General features: G+C 46.3%; 1 protein-coding gene across 1 annotated transcript in view; it reads left to right on the top strand.

Annotated features, from left to right (window-relative positions):
* Positions 1-15,602, top strand: part of ALK (ALK receptor tyrosine kinase) — a 313,122-nt gene that overhangs the window by 295,909 nt on the left and 1,611 nt on the right. The window contains 7 exon segments of the mRNA XM_032103223.1: positions 270-399; positions 5,983-6,080; positions 7,156-7,248; positions 8,905-9,006; positions 10,194-10,328; positions 10,907-10,997; positions 12,307-14,394. Coding sequence (XP_031959114.1) covers positions 270-399; positions 5,983-6,080; positions 7,156-7,248; positions 8,905-9,006; positions 10,194-10,328; positions 10,907-10,997; positions 12,307-13,011 — 1,354 coding nt within the window. The 3' untranslated portion in view covers positions 13,012-14,394.

Genomic DNA, 15,602 nt, shown 5'->3' with positions numbered 1-15,602 from the left:
AGGAAAAGCAGCCAAAAGCCACTGCTTCCCCACCTCTGTCAGTCCCTGCACTGTGCAGAGAGACACAGAATGCAGGGGTAGTACCTTAGCTTTATCCACTTGCCCCACCTTTGAGATTTGTTACTTTCGGGGGGGGGGGGACAAAAAAGCCAAAAAAAAACCAAACCCACAACCAAAACACTCCCTGCAGCAAAAAAGTTTGAATCTTTCCTGCTATTGTGCTTTTTGAGTCCAAGTTACTCTACAACTGAGTGTCCCTGTCTCCACAGCAAGTTCAACCACCAGAATATCGTGCGGTGCATCGGGGTGAGCTTGCAGGCCCTGCCCCGCTTCATCCTGCTGGAGCTCATGGCTGGGGGAGACCTGAAATCCTTCCTGAGGGAGACACGGCCTAGACCGGTAAGGAAAGAGTAAATTGTATTTTATTCAGAGAGCTGCTGCCACAAGGCAAACACTCAGCTGTAAAAGAGCTGATCTACGCAGATACTATTTCCCAGAGTTTTAGATGGTCACAAAATTTCAGTTGCTCTGAGACCACTGTGGAGGCAGAAGCCAGGAGGAGAGGGAACAGATGCTGCTGGGGCTATGCAGAGCTGCCTTATCCTCAGACTTTGCTAGATAACATTGAAAATACTACCCAAAGGAAGACCAAAATCAAAGTCTAAAAAGTAGAAGTTAAACTCAACTCTTACCTTCCTCTCACCAGCTGGGGGCAGGCTGGGAGGAAGTGTTGAGCTAGTAATATTAAAAAAATAAATCCATTATTTAAACTGCTGATCAGATGCATTTCTGTGGATATCTGTCAGTTCAAATTTGACATAGTCAAGGAGAGAATCTGGCCTGGAGCTGTCAACTTAATAGCAAATATCTTTAGTCCAGAGTTTTAAAGATTTTCCCCACTGAAATCAGCATCAATAGGAAAAGGTAGTCAGCTAGAAATGTGGAAGAAATAAATAATGACTTCTAGAGAGAATTCAGTATTTCAGAGGAATAAAGTTTCTCTGAGTCCCTGGGTCAGAAAGTCACACAGATATTGCTGCATTTTAAGACCAGGGCCCAGCTTCATACTTTGTCTCTAAATTCGACAGAGGACAAAATGCTGCATTTTATCAGCACAACGGAGACACAAATTCACTCTAACAGATATCAATAAGATTCTTCCTTGAGGCATCTGGAAACAGATCATCTTTTTATTTTCTCCATGCAGTGTGGTTTTCAGGTATATAAAATGGTCTGTGAGACTCAGAAGCACTGCAGTCTTGAATAGGTTGCAATAAAGTGGCTCCTTCCTGGATAACGAGGTTAAACACCCAGAAAGGAAAGTCTGAAATCTGAGCAAGCAGACTTTATAAATACAGGTTGTTTTTCTGAAGCACCTAGGGATGCTCATACAAATGGGCCAAACTTGGTGGTAGGTGAATGGGGAAGTTTGTATTTTGCAACATGGGCTCCACTCTCACCCAGTGCAGCATAAAATGGCACAGGCAAGATATGCTGCCAGGTCAGTGCTTTGTTCAAAACTGCCAGGCCAAGCTGTGCTAGATGTGTGAAGGGGACCATAAAACGGGATGGGGTTTGGCTCCTTAAATTAGAGGAGCCAGCTCAGTGATCTACAGATCTTGTGAGGAACTACTAAGAACACTAGTCCTGCACAGCAGGAACTTTTACCTACTTACAGTAAAATGAGCCAGCCGCTTCTGTAGATGAAAAGCCCTTAATCTTGACAGGATGCAGTCATGGGAGCCTTCTGATCTGAGGGGTTTTTTTCTATTTGGCCCTACCCCAGTCATGAGTTCTTCCTTGCCAGGACTTCTGTTCTTGTCAGCAGTAGCTCTGTGCAGCCCCTGTGAAAGCTGATGTCAGAAGAGGCTGATGGTTCAGTCCATTGCTTCCTTCGTATTTCTCTTTCTCCCTTCACAGTGGCTCCCCCCATTCCTCTTCTTTCCTTGTCTTTCCTGACCTGTTTGAGGTTATCTGAGACTGACCATAACAACTACCAAGCACAACGCCTTTTCCCATCAGCTTGAAGATTCTCCCTGGTTTCTGCATTTAACTTGCTCCCAGGAGTGAAGCAGACCTTGGATTGATGAGTGTTGTTTGCTCAGTCCCATGTCTTTCACACTCTGGGAAAGCTGAGCTTCAAATGCAGATGGGTAGTTGCAAGCTGGAACTGATTAGAAAAGCAGTTTCCATTCCCTCTTTAACAGCTAGATGAACGTGGACAGCCTGACTCTGTGCAGACACAGATCTACACAGTTTTGCTCCATTCTAATACCTTCTTTCCTCTTGCCTTGCCCTGCTTCTGCAACCATCCCATGTGGTGTCTGCCTGGCAAGACTGACAGGGTAATTCATTATCTGGCTGCTGGGGCAGCTTCTGAGGAGCCAATGGCACCTGTGAGTGCTGAGAAATCAGCCTCTGATGTGGTTTTGACTGCTGGCTCACAAACTATGAGGCAAGGAGGCTATGACTGATGAGAGATGAGACATGTGCAGGGCACTGTGCTCTGTGAAGTATGGGATCTGGCCCTGGAAGTGGATTTACCCTCTGCATACACTTGAGGTGTGACATAGTCTCTGTACATAAGGCCTGTGGCTCAGTGCTACTGGATGTATCTTTGCACTGCTCTTAATGAACCCTGAGCTGCTTTGTTCCTCCTATTGCTCACTCAAGGAAGACAGGCGGAAGGTAGGCATAGCAGGCAGGATGTCTAGCTTTTCAGGCCCATTAAAGGAAGGGAAAGATAAGGGACAGTGCAGAGTAAAGAGGTTTTGATGAACTTTGTTTCCAAAAGGAATTAATTGAACACACAAGCCCTATCTGACAGACTGGGTAGCAGAGGTGCATTGCTTATTCTGCACTAAGCACCACATGAATTACTGCTTTTCCCCTTGTTTTCTTTCCACTTTTGTCTTTTACAGCTAATATCTTTTACTACCTTGTCTTTCCCACCTACTTTTGCTCTCAGCCTAATTACAAAAAAGAGATTTACATGTTCAGTCTCTACCTTCATCCCCCAGTTGGTCTTTGCACTGCCTTGCCAGTGACAACAAATTCATTTGCTAGTTTGGATAGACTTAATAGAGGCGTAAAAGACATTAACTTGGCACTAATTCTGAGGCTTACAGAAAAAGAAAGCACCATGCTAGAGAGACCACCAGTTGCCACTGGCCAGCTACAACCTGTGTGACTTGGAGCAAGACACATGCAGCATGCTGCCATGCACTTAGCCACTGAAAATCAGGAAAGGGAGCAGAGGGAATGGTGAAGGAGAAAGTGAATAAAGCAAAGGGGGGACTTAAGGCATTGAAAGGGACATGAAATGGAAAACTAAAGCAACTGCAGGAGGTATCAGAACACGGGATCCAACTTAATGAGATGGAGATGCTGCCAGCACTGTCGCATGGTGTTCATCTGTGTTCTTCATGTAAACAATGCAGTTTCAGTTCAGCCAACATGTAATGATTTTTCTGGACTCTAAGCAAGAATGATCATATCTCTGTCCAATATCACTGATACAATACCAGTGATTCTTGTGAAATATGTTGATTTATGCCAGCTAGGTCCACACCATAAGGTTCAGATTCATAATTCCCCATGAGTCCATGGTTTACAGCCCTGAAGAATTTCTCTTTTCCATTTCTAATAAAGTTTCACATCTATTATAGGATTACCTCTTCCCCCTGACCTGCAGAGAGGCAACCTGGTAGATTCAGAGGTGCCTGGAATCGGAGCCTTTGCTCAGTGTGAGCATTGCAGAATTGTCCATTCTGGGAAGTTCAGTGCTGATCTTTCTCACACACAGCACAGCAATCAAAGCACAGCTCTGGGAGAGAAATTGTATATGGATAAATGATTCCCCTCCTTTGTGCTGTGCAGCCTGTTGCACAGAGCAGTGATTACACTGAACAATACACAGAATTTCATTCACCTTTAGCAAGATTCAGCCTTGCCTGGGAGGTGTCACACCAGTGCTTCCAGCATGCCCACTGCCCCAAGCAGCGGAACATTGCAGCTGGCATCATCCATTCATCTGGGGAGCAAAAGCTGTAAAGTGAATCCTTTGGTGTGTCTCAAGGCTGCCCCCTTGCAAAATGAATCCCAAACCTCCATTTTTCAAACAAATTACATGGCTAAATTGTCCTTGGCTGGGCAGTCACATCTGTTTTAGGATTGTATTTAGCCAAATAAAAGGTGGAAGGAATTCATCCAAGGAGAGAAAGGAAAGCAAAAAAAAAAAAAAAGGGGGGCAAAAGGGAAAAAAAACACACAGTTCAAATCAACTTGTGACTTCAGCCTACTGACTGCTTTGCAGTATAGCTTGAGTCTGAAATCGATTGTAGAGTAAAGAATTGGGCTTTTTACTCAGTTTTCACTTCAGGTTTCTGACCCTTGCTCAGAAGAGCAAGGAATGGGTAGATTGAGATATTAATTTCCCCTTGGTTATGCCCTGCAAGAGAAAAAGAAGACATGTGCATTCTTTCTTACTGTAGCCATCTTGTGTAGCTGGTGAGTCACTTTAACTCACAGAGGTAAAAGATTATTCTCTCTTCCCCACAAAATGGCTGGGAAAGAACAGCTTTATGTTTGCAGAAAATAGTTATTCTGTAAAGAGGAAGTTTAAGAGGAGATGCAGTCCAGTGTTTTAAAGAATCAGTTAAGTATACATAGGCAATGAACTACTCTATGTAAATAATAAAATATCGATCACATTTTGGTTTATGGCCCTGCATTGAACAAAACAGTCTCTGTTCACACAGAAATGCAGCATTTTTCAATTATTTCACTAGTCAAGTATTGAGGCCAGGTTTTTTTCTAACATCTTCAGAGGACGTAAAGATTTTCTTTCTTGAGTTTTACCACTCAATGACCACTGTTTAACTACTGGCTGCTGCAGAGCAGAGACTTATTTCCAGTCCCAGTGTGCAGTGGTTTAGATCAGGTGGGATCACCAGCACAGCATTGCATCCATCGGGAGACACTTCATTACAACAGATGGGTTGGAGATCCAGCAGTCCCCGTCACTGCAGAAGCTACGCTGGTCTGTGCACTGGTGTGAGAGCCCCAAGGGCAGGTGTGCCTTTTGGGGACTGGGCAGCATGGTTGGTGTGATAAGAGAGAGCGAAGGAGTGTGATACGCTTGTTTGGTCCAATAACAAAGGCTGATAAACACTTAGCTATCACATGGTTGTTGTGGCATGAACACTCACCGCCACCCAGTTGTTTCTCATCACTCCTCTGGCAGCAGCACTTTCCTCTTGCCCCCAGGACTGGCCACAAGGATCACTGAATCTCACCACAGGCTTCACTGATTCACACCTCAGGGCAGCAGCTGATGGTTTGGCTTCAGGGGCTGAGAAGCACTGGTGCAAATCCTGCCCTTTCCACTAAAGCATCTGGCTCCTCCTGGCAAGGGCTGTGGACTTCATCAGAGGGGCAGGAACAAGGAGTTGGCAGCCTTAGTCTTCCATAGCCATTGGCTACACAAAACTGTGTCAGTGCTCAAAGGGGCAAGATAAAACCTACACAGATGTGGAGGAGGGAAAGAGCAAATGTGACTCATGCCATTATACAAAATGTCATTCTCGTGGTTCAAGGTGACTTTAGAGAGAAGCTGGCAATAATACAAAGAAACTCAGTGAAGAACAGTTCAGGCTACAGATCTCAAAAATCGTGCTGAAAATTCAGAAGAATCTGCCATGAGAACTGGGGGAAATTCTTACAGGAGCATCCCAATGGAGCTGGAAAGTCAGATCCAGCTGATTCTGTCTATTCCGATTCTGTCTCCTGGGATCTGTATGACATTGTGTCTGCACATCCTTTCCATAGTTCATGGATATGACCTCTCTCTTGTGTGTTCTCCTAACCCCTTTGTATATTGACATCAGAGGTACGTCACTTGCCGGAGAGCTCCCAGCGCTGTATCAGCGACGACTCACACCATGTTCCTGCTTTTAACCCATGTCCCTTCTCTTTTGGTAGAATCAGCCTTCCTCCCTTTCCATGCTGGACTTGCTCCATGTGGCCCGTGACATTGCTTGTGGGTGTCAGTACCTGGAGGAGAACCACTTCATTCACAGGTAGGTGAGCACAGCCTGGGCAGGCCTTGCAGAGAGGCCAGCATGGGCTCCTACTGCCCTGCTCCGTATCTTTATGTCCTGCTGCACTCTAGTGGCTGCATACCCTTAAACAAGGGTAGACAAAATCCGAATCAGAGAAGCGATAAAGAGAGGAGCTGCTATAAATCAGGCTGGCACAGGTCTGTAGTTTTGCCAAAGATCCTGAGCCCTGTCTCAGGGCCTGCACTTGTGCAGCCTATTTGGCTACTCTGCAAATGGACACAGTCTTGTGACAGAAGTCTTTAAAGCTCTTCCTGTCATGAATTTTATTTAGTGCCTGTCTACTCATTTTGGAAGGCTTTTCTTTTCCCCCTCAAAGAACACCTGTACAAGCACAGCCAGAAGGGCAACATCTGGTGACCATTGCTCCTGCAAAACAGGGTGTTTGGCAAGCATCTAAAATCCTGCCTTATGAGGAGAGATGAGTAGAGAGGTGGCAGTTCACAGTTCTGAGAGACACCCACTGTGTGTGCCACTGTGTTATTCAGACCTCAATGTTTACTCCAGCGCAGCAGAGGTGGAGCTTGGAGCTTTACCTGCATACACAGGTTCAGGCCCACAGCTTCAGTATTCAGAGCAACACCTGCACATTGTTCTACCTGTCTCTGACAGTACAACAACCTTTTGACAACACTTGAACAAGCACAGTAGGAACAGATGAGTGGATCATTCCCCAGACAGCTTGATGTTGGGATTAGTACATTGCTGAAATCAGCTTCACTTCTTGCACTCCTTACAGACATAAAAATAGCTCCTGGGGTGAAGGGAGGTTCACGGGAGGCCCACCCTTTCAACTGGAAGATGTTATGTGAAGTTTAAAGCAAAAATGTTAAAGAACAAAACTGTTCCTGCTGTGGGGATAGACTGGAATTGGGGACATTGCAGTTATCCATAAACACTGACTTTTCTGGCTGTTCTAGGTTCTCTGCAGCTCATGAAAGTAGGTACTATTTTTTGTTTTCTTTTTGACTTGCAAAACTGTCAAATGATTAAGTGGTTCTTCTCTTTCTGTTTCTTTTCTTCCCCTTCCTTTTAGGGATATTGCTGCGAGGAACTGCCTCCTTACCTGTCGAGGGCCTGGGAGAGTGGCTAAGATTGGAGACTTTGGAATGGCCCGGGATATATACAGGTAGCAGAGCCAAGCCCAGGGTACCTGCAAGTGGAAGGTCACTGAAATGAGGGAGGAGCAGTGTTTGTGCAGGCTCTTGTGCTGCTCTGTGTAACCCTAGTGAGGTGAGAGGAGAGATTCCACCCTGGTGAATCCCAGCTGGTGCCTTTCTGGTGTTTGCCTTGAACTGTTCTGGAGACTTTTCCCACTCCTGACATCTCTCTCCTGGGCAGCGAAGTCTAATGGTCATGGAAGGTGCTTTTCTTCCCTCTTAGACTCTGTCCTCAGTTTCCTTTCTTTTTGTTCTCCACACTGAATGGCATTAATGTGCCCTTTTGTTTTGTGATCCCAAATGATTCTGAGTTTAATCTCTCTCCTTGATGCTACCCCTGCACCTTTGGTTTGGTATCATCAGTAAATCTCCTCAATTTACTGCAGCTAAAGGAGGAAGGTGAAGAAGAAGGTCAGGAAAATGTAATCACCCAAACTTGAATTCAGCCAGGGCATGGGGTTAACTACCTCTGCTCTTGCAAGAAGTGCCAGAAAATCTTTAATGACCATAAGCAGTCAGAGCTGCAGTTTGATGTCTCATCTTCCATAGAGCACCTCTAGAAGTGCAGCTCCATATCCTGCTGTGCTGAGGAATTGATTTGCCCTGACTCGGAAGAAGGAATGCCTTGTGCTCAGTCACCCGCGCTGCTTATTCCAGTGCCTTGCCTTCTTTTTTTCCTGCTTGGGGATTCTCCTGTGCAATCACTAAGCTGGGCTTGGCTCTGCCTAGCTCGAGATCTGACAGTATCACAGCCTGAGGTGATGCAAACAGAGTTCTATCTTCAAAAACCCAAGCGTGTCAGAGCTGCTTGGGTTTTTTTTCCTCCACAAAGAGCCCCCATGCTGCCCCACTGTCAGATGGGGCTCTGCTGGGAGAAAGGAGCATCTGTCACCCTCACACAATCAGCAGAACCAACTGCCAAGATGAACACTTTAGTGCTGAGCTTTCAAAGGTGCCTTTGAAGTCGGCATTTGTTTCTTTGTCCAGGAGTATCCTTTGGATGCTCAGGCTGTGTGGTTATGATCAGTGGTACCAGCTTGCATGAGCAGCCTCCTGCAACTGCCAGAACAGGATTTGGGGCTTGCAGGTTTTATTTTAAATGACAGTGACTCTAAAGGGCTGTTGTAATTCCTGTCTCAGGAACATTTTTGTGCTACTCTCCCAGCTCTAATGGCATCCTCCTCAACAAGCTCCTTGTTACTACAAAGGGGTTTGGATTTTACTCGCAGTGCTTTAGACTGGGTATATATGGGATAGATTTGGTTTATTTTTGGTGGGGCTGCTCAAGATGACCATGTGTGAGATGAGGTGAGGAGGTCTTGCTGTGGTTGAAAAGGGCAGGAGAAGGCTCTGCCAGCAGCAGTTACTGTGTTAGTAATTCCCTAGCAGGATAACTAGTTCACCAGATCAAGCCTGAAGTGATGTAGATTAAGCAGCACTTCCATGGTTTGCTCCTTTCCACTACTTTTATGAGAAGAAACAGGCCATTTCAGCACTCAGATTGTTCCACCTAAATTAGTCTCTCCTGTGGCTCGTAATTTCAATATTTGTAATTATAAAAATCCCATATTAATGGCATTTTCTGAATTCTTGGCTGAATCTTTTGTTTTGTTTGTTCTTTGCAGAGCCAGCTACTATCGTAAGGGTGGGTGTGCAATGTTGCCTGTCAAATGGATGCCTCCTGAGGCCTTCATGGAAGGGATATTTACATCAAAAACAGACACATGGTGAGCTTCCTTTCCTCCTCTGTCCAGTCTGTCTGTGTTGTAACCCCTTTTGTAAACTGTGAATATTTTGTAAAAAACACACGTTCTCTTTCACTTCTCACATACTCAAAAGACAAGCTGGGTCTTTCAGAGCCAGTGGTGGTAGAGGAGATGAGGGAACAGAAAGGTCAGACCTGTGCAGAGGTGGGTGCTGCAGGACAAGCAAGCAGGCAGGGAAAGGAGACCAAAGCAGATGCAGGTGCTGCTCCAGGGAGGAAAGCATTGGTCCCACACTGAGGAAAGCAGCACGGGAGGCTGCAGGCAGGATCCATCCTGCCAGTCAGGGAGAAGGGTGTCGTACATGGTGGGTTTTGCCTTTCTCCTGGCCTACAGCAGCACTGGGAGCTCCTGAGTGGCCAGAGGTGGGGAGGAAAATCAGGTGAGCAGGAGGCAAGAGCTCAGGGCATGTGTGGAGGGGAAGGGGCTGGTGGCCAGGACACAGCTCGTGAGCAAGCCCCAGCAGAGGGGTGAGGTCCACACTCGTACAGCTGAGCTCTGCCTGTCTCAGCACCAAGCAGAGGAGTTTCCCACTGCTGCACATCTCTCTCTACAGTTTTAACCAATGAGGTTGTGGTTTCCAAGCCACTGACCAGGCGAATGCTTTGGAGGGGGTCCTGTCCCAGCCAACTGTCCCCAGGGCTTTGCAGGCCATAGCACCCAGGCCCAGAGCTGTGTTTTCTAGGGAGTGTTTTTATTGTATGCTGAGTGACAGGTGGGGCCTGTGGGCCTCAGAGCATCAGTGGGGGTTCACTAGCATGTTACTTCATGCAAGATAGCTATTCCAGAGGAAAAGTTTGCCATAAGTCCTGTCAGTGGTCAGTGTTCTCAGAAAAGGATAACCTGACTTTCACTTTTGTTACCTCTAGCTGAGCAGTGCTGAGTACAAGGGCAAAACAACCATATTTATCACCTACATGATAGGCTTCACTCACTTAACAGTCAGCTACTGGTATTTGTTAATGGTTTTAAAGTTCATTGTTACAAGTGTGCAGCTTATTTATGTCTGAATCCTACAGCAGGATTTCCACCAGCTGCCTGATCAAAGGTTACAAAGAGCAGTGCTGATGGTACTGAACCTAAAGGCATTGCCCTCTGGTGATGGTCATTCCAGTATCCCTCACTTTATTTTCCTTTCCTTCTGTACTCAGGTCCTTTGGCGTATTGCTGTGGGAGATATTCTCTTTGGGATACATGCCCTACCCCAGCAAAAGCAACCAGGAGGTTCTGGAGTTTGTCACCAATGGAGGAAGGATGGATCCACCTAAAAACTGCCCTGGCCCTGTGTATGAGACTTTAACTTTGATATATTCATGCAACTAAGTTTCCGTTTCAAATGCTTTTTCTCTAGTCAAAAGTTAATGACTTTTAAGATTAACCTAATCATGGTTAATTGGCCTTATTAAACTTTAGTGCCAGTGATTTCTGTAATATTTGTTTTTTCTGTTGTTTTGAAAAATAATTCAGGGCCCATTTGAGAAGTCCTGGCCACTGCTTGTTTGGTCAAAGATGACACAGTATTTCTGTGTCTTAGGTTAGCTGTGAAACTTCAATGCATCAGACTGTTCACAGGTAGGGAAAACCAGGCTCGTTTATCTGTAGCCCTGCCTACCTTCAGTGTATTATCCAAGGGATTTCAGGTGGATGAGTTATTTCTCTGAAAGGCTGTGGATTTCACCCCACTGGTAGTCACATTTCAGTGGTTAGCACTGCATCAGTTGTCCAGCTCGAGGGAAGGCAGAGAACTCTCATTTGTTAGAAGCAAGAATGGGGATGAATGTTTTTGATTCCTAAGCTGCCATGAGTAGTTGTCACATCCCACGGGATCTGCTGTTCATGAACACCTCCTGTTCTGCCCTTCCAGCTACCGCATTATGACCCAGTGTTGGCAGCACCAGCCTGAAGACCGGCCCAACTTTGCCATAATCCTGGAGAGGATTGAGTACTGCACTCAGGTATCTGTGTCATTCACCTCGGGTGAGAGGGGTGGAGAGGGTTCTTCTTGAGGAGCTGTGTGGACAAGCCAGGGCATGAGATGAAGAGGCAGCACTGCTGTGCTGCAGTCAGCAGTCCAGGGAGACTGATGACAGCCTGGGCCCTTGGCTGGGGTATTTACCTCAGGTGCCTGATCCCTCTTGTTTTTCGCTGCTGAAAGGCACAGGCTAACACAGGCTTACACAGCTTTACAAAGAGCACACCTGTAGCTCTGCTTCTGCTTATAAAGGCACAGATTCCAACAAGCAAAAGAGCAAAGACAGACCTGCACTGCTTTCATGTGCCTCATCCCAGCCACTCCATCCCAGTGTTTACCCTTAAGGCACACTCAGCATTGAACAGAAATGATCCCAGCTCAGAGCACCCTTTGCAGGTGGTTTCAGCAGTGTTGGCAGTTTTTTGAATCTGACAGCACTGGAGAAGGCAGGTGGAGAAGGCCAGGCTAAAGGAGTGGTGATGCTTAGACTGAGCAACAGGGAAAAGATGTGGCTGTCTTTCCAAGCCAAAATCTGATTTACTTATTTTTTACCACCAGTTTAGCTTGTGAGGAGTAGAGCAGTTTGGAAATTGTTCTCCTGCCTGCATCAGTGCAGACTCCTTGTATGACCTCACTGTGGTCCACCTCAGTCAGTTTGCTTTCCCTTGTTGTTTGGGAAGCTTGAAGTATTTTTTTACGTGTGTTTGGATCCTGGGATTGGGAGGCATTTTATTCTGCTATCTGTAGCTTGCCATGGCATATAGCAATAAGTAAAGGTTGCCAGGATCACTGCATTTTCTCGCAGTTTGATTTTCAAAACTGCTTAAGTAGCTCAGAACCGCAGTCCCTATGGATTCAGGCTTCAAGGGGTCTGCCAGTATTGTCTTCTCTCTGCTTTCCCATTCCTCCCTTGTTGTGTGGAGGCAATACTTTCATGGCAATACTTTTGATTTTCTCAATATTATCTGAGAGTGTTATGAACTCTGAGATGATATAGATTCCAAAAACCATTCCCACAGGAAATTTCACTGGACATAAAAAATGCTTTTCATTGGTTTTGTGCCTCTGCTTTTCTATGGTAAGTTTAAGGGGTACTTTTTCTTAAAGAGCTGGATTTTAAGGATATCCCTTTGCATCTCACACATAACTGCACTTTGTCTGTATCCCTTCCTCATGGAATGTGGCCTCTGGGTGGTGGGATGTGTTGAGATCATAGCATGACAGCTGCTAGATGTGTCCTTCAATGTGTGATGGCTGCAGACTTTGAGAAACTCCTGTTGTTCCTCCGGCAGGATCCCGACGTCATCAACACCGCCTTGCCAGTAGAATACGGCCCATCAGCTGAGGAGGAGGAGAAGGTGGCGATGCGCCCCGACGATCCAGAAGGAATTCCTCCTCTCTTGGTCTCAACACACCAAGACAGAAAGGATGATAAGCAAACCCTGCCATCTCCACCACCACTGCCGTCAGCCATCACTGCTGGAAAATCTCTAGGGAAAGTGGGAGCCTTGGAACAGTCAGGGCCGAGGAAGGTGCAGTCAGCCACAGGGGGGGGACACATCAACATGGCCTACGCCCAGTCCAATCCCCCTTCCGAGCTGCACAAAAGCCGGGGCTCCAGAAACAAGCCCACCAACCTGTGGAATCCAACCTACGGTTCCTGGTTTGCGGAGAAGCAGGCCAGCAAAAACAGTTCTCTGCTGGAGAAGGAGAGGCCCGAGAGGGAGAATTTGGGACAGGAAGGAAACTGTACTGTGGGGCCCAACATTGTGACTGGCAGGCTGCCAGGCTCCTCCCTGCTCTTAGAGCCATCTTCCCTAACTGCAAGTGTTAAAGAAGTGCCTCTCTTTAGGCTCCGCCACTTCCCCTGTGGGAATGTCAACTATGGATACCAACAGCAGGGCTTACCCTTGGAAAACTCCACACCACCTTGCGCTAGCAGTTACAAGGACCCCATCCTTAGAAACAAGAGCCACATAACCCAGCAGGGGCCCTGAGAGCCCTCGACCCTCTCTTGACTTTTCCCCCTGTGGCCCCTGAGCCTTGAAGAGATGTCCTGATACCCAACACACCACGAGCAAGGGATCCGACAGCATCACCTCCTGTTTTGTGCAAACTTGCTCCAAAAGTGCCACCCTTGACGCTGTAACTTCTACTGTAACTTCTACTAACCTGAGAGGCTTCAAACCACCGGAGCCCCTGCAGAGTCAAAGAAACAAGGGGGAGGGAGGATGCAGGGAACTGTTGTTAACTGCAAGGCCCAGCTGCTGTTGCATCAACTCATCCGCATGGTTGTCGTCATGCCCCTCCTGTGAGCTTTTCCCGGTTGTGCGTCCTCTGCTTCCGTGTCAAGCCGCGGCTCACTGCCATGAGTGTTTCATGTCTGGGCTTTTCCGTGCCAAATTTGTCATTGCTGTGGAAGACTTGGAGGTCTCCTGCTGCTGGCAGAGCTTGTAGTGGGTTTGGGAAGAGCATCCTCTATCCAAACCGAAAAAAAATACGACAGCACTGGATGGTGATGCGATGGCACATTCTCAAGTCTTGTTCCAGCTACAGTCCAGTCTTCGAAGGTCCTTAAATGCACAGTGTTATAGGGGTGCTGGCAGGGCAATGGAAAGACCCTGGTCACACTGCATCACTTGAAGGGGAGAGGAGAGGAAGCAGAGGATGGGTGTAGATGCTATGAGGCATTCAGGGGGCAGGCATTCTTTGGCTGGGGTTTTCTTTGGTTTATTTTTGTTTACCTATGCTTAAGCACCAGAACCAAGTAAAGCCCTTTAAAATTCCTTGTGTCCTACAAAAGTAGGAATGCCCTTCATCAGGAACTTGTGAGTGCCAAGTGGAATCAAGGTGAAGCTTTAAAGGACCATGGTCATGAGAGAGACATTCACCATGCCCTGAAAATGGACAGCCACCTGCATACCTTGAAGGTTTGAAATAGCCTTTGACATACCCTATACGAACAACATCATAAAGGCAGAAGACTACGTCGTGCCACCATCTGGAAGCCAGATACTGTCTGTATTTGAAGGGTTTAGAGCCCTTGTTCCTTCAGCAAAATACATGTATGATAGTGGTTTAAGGACAAACACTCCATTGACTCACTTTGTACACCCCGTGCATGAAAAATATTCCAGTTAAGTGTATTGTCAAAACATAGATGTAGGAAATAATTCATGTGTAAAGATGTGCATTAGTAACTTCAGCTTAGGGTTGGGAGGAGCTGTTTTTAGCATGAACGCTGTCCAAAAAGGGGTGCTTATTTCCATAGAAATGGGAGTAGTGGAGCATCAGCAAAGGAGTGGGAAGGTGTTCTTCAGTCTGAGACTCTTTGTTTCAGTGAAGTGACCCCGAGTCTGGCCCTGGATCCGAACGCTGAGGTAAGCTTCCAGTCTTGATAAGGGAGCAGACCAGAATCCCTGTATGCATACTCATAAACTTTGGGATGTGCAGATTGAAATCGGAGGGCTTGCCTTGGGCCACGCCCGTTGTAAAAAACACACTGCAGGGGGAGCAGGAGTGTGCTCTCCTAATCTGCCTTTTTGTTGTCTCTGATACACAGAATTAAATCCTTTTTTTAGACCAAATCCAAAAGCAGATGTGGTGGCTGGGTAACAGGCTGTGCTCGTGTGTGGGGAAGCTGGGTCAAGGGGCTGCTCTGAATTTCATGTTCATCTGCTAGAGATCCATCCCACTGCTGCTCCATGGGTTAGGGGAGATAACAAGGGTTACACCTACAGGCTTCTTTAGGTTGAGCTAAGAGGGTATCTGTCATCTCCAAGGTTATTAGGCTCGCAGCTCTTGCTGTGAAATAGCCACTGGGGAGGAATTCTGTCTGGCTTAGGACTGTGTTAGTGTCACACCAGTCTCTCTCTCTCTCTAGCTCAGTAAACTCAGTGGGGTAGTTTCTCAGGAAAGCTGATTAATTCAGGAGGCAAGCACTATCTGAACAATTTATTACACTAGTACATTATTCACATATAATAGCAATTTTCATTTAAGTATTCCAGCTTTCTCATTTTCAGAAGAGCTGAAGCTCCTCATTGTTTTCTTCAGCTTTTCTTTGCAAAGGAGCACACTGAGTTTTTGCTGCCTTACAAAGTTACTGAGGGCAGAAGCTGACCTGTTTACTGATGAGTGTTTTCAAAAGAATGCACAAGAACAAAAAGTTGCTAAGTTAATGATCTTTGACTAGCTGAAATTAATTCTTGGATCTGGGGCAGCAGCTTCAATGCTGCACAAATGCAGATAAGCTGCCAGGTTATGATGTTAAAGGTGGCATTTCTAAAGAAACTTAAAAACCACGAGCAGCAAGGGATGATTTTAAGTCTGTAGGTGTGAAAGGCAGGCTCTCCCTGCCATGGTGAGAGTGTGGTTACTGCTCTGGGCTTGTGCCATGCAGTTATTTTATCACAGAATTTCTACTAAAATACTCTTACAGAATGGGAGTTGTAAAAAAATGAAGGAGCTAACACATTCCTGCTTCTTACCTATGGAATATATCGAGGTAATTCTGATCAGGGGAAATGGTGAATTACTGCTGAAATTCTCCAGTCTGCTGGGTACAGTGCATTAGACAAATACTGTT

The sequence above is a fragment of the Corvus moneduloides genome, chromosome 3, assembly GCF_009650955.1.
Source record: "Corvus moneduloides isolate bCorMon1 chromosome 3, bCorMon1.pri, whole genome shotgun sequence".
Lineage (NCBI taxonomy): Eukaryota > Metazoa > Chordata > Aves > Passeriformes > Corvidae > Corvus > Corvus moneduloides.
This window is presented reverse-complemented; position numbering and strand designations above follow the sequence as displayed.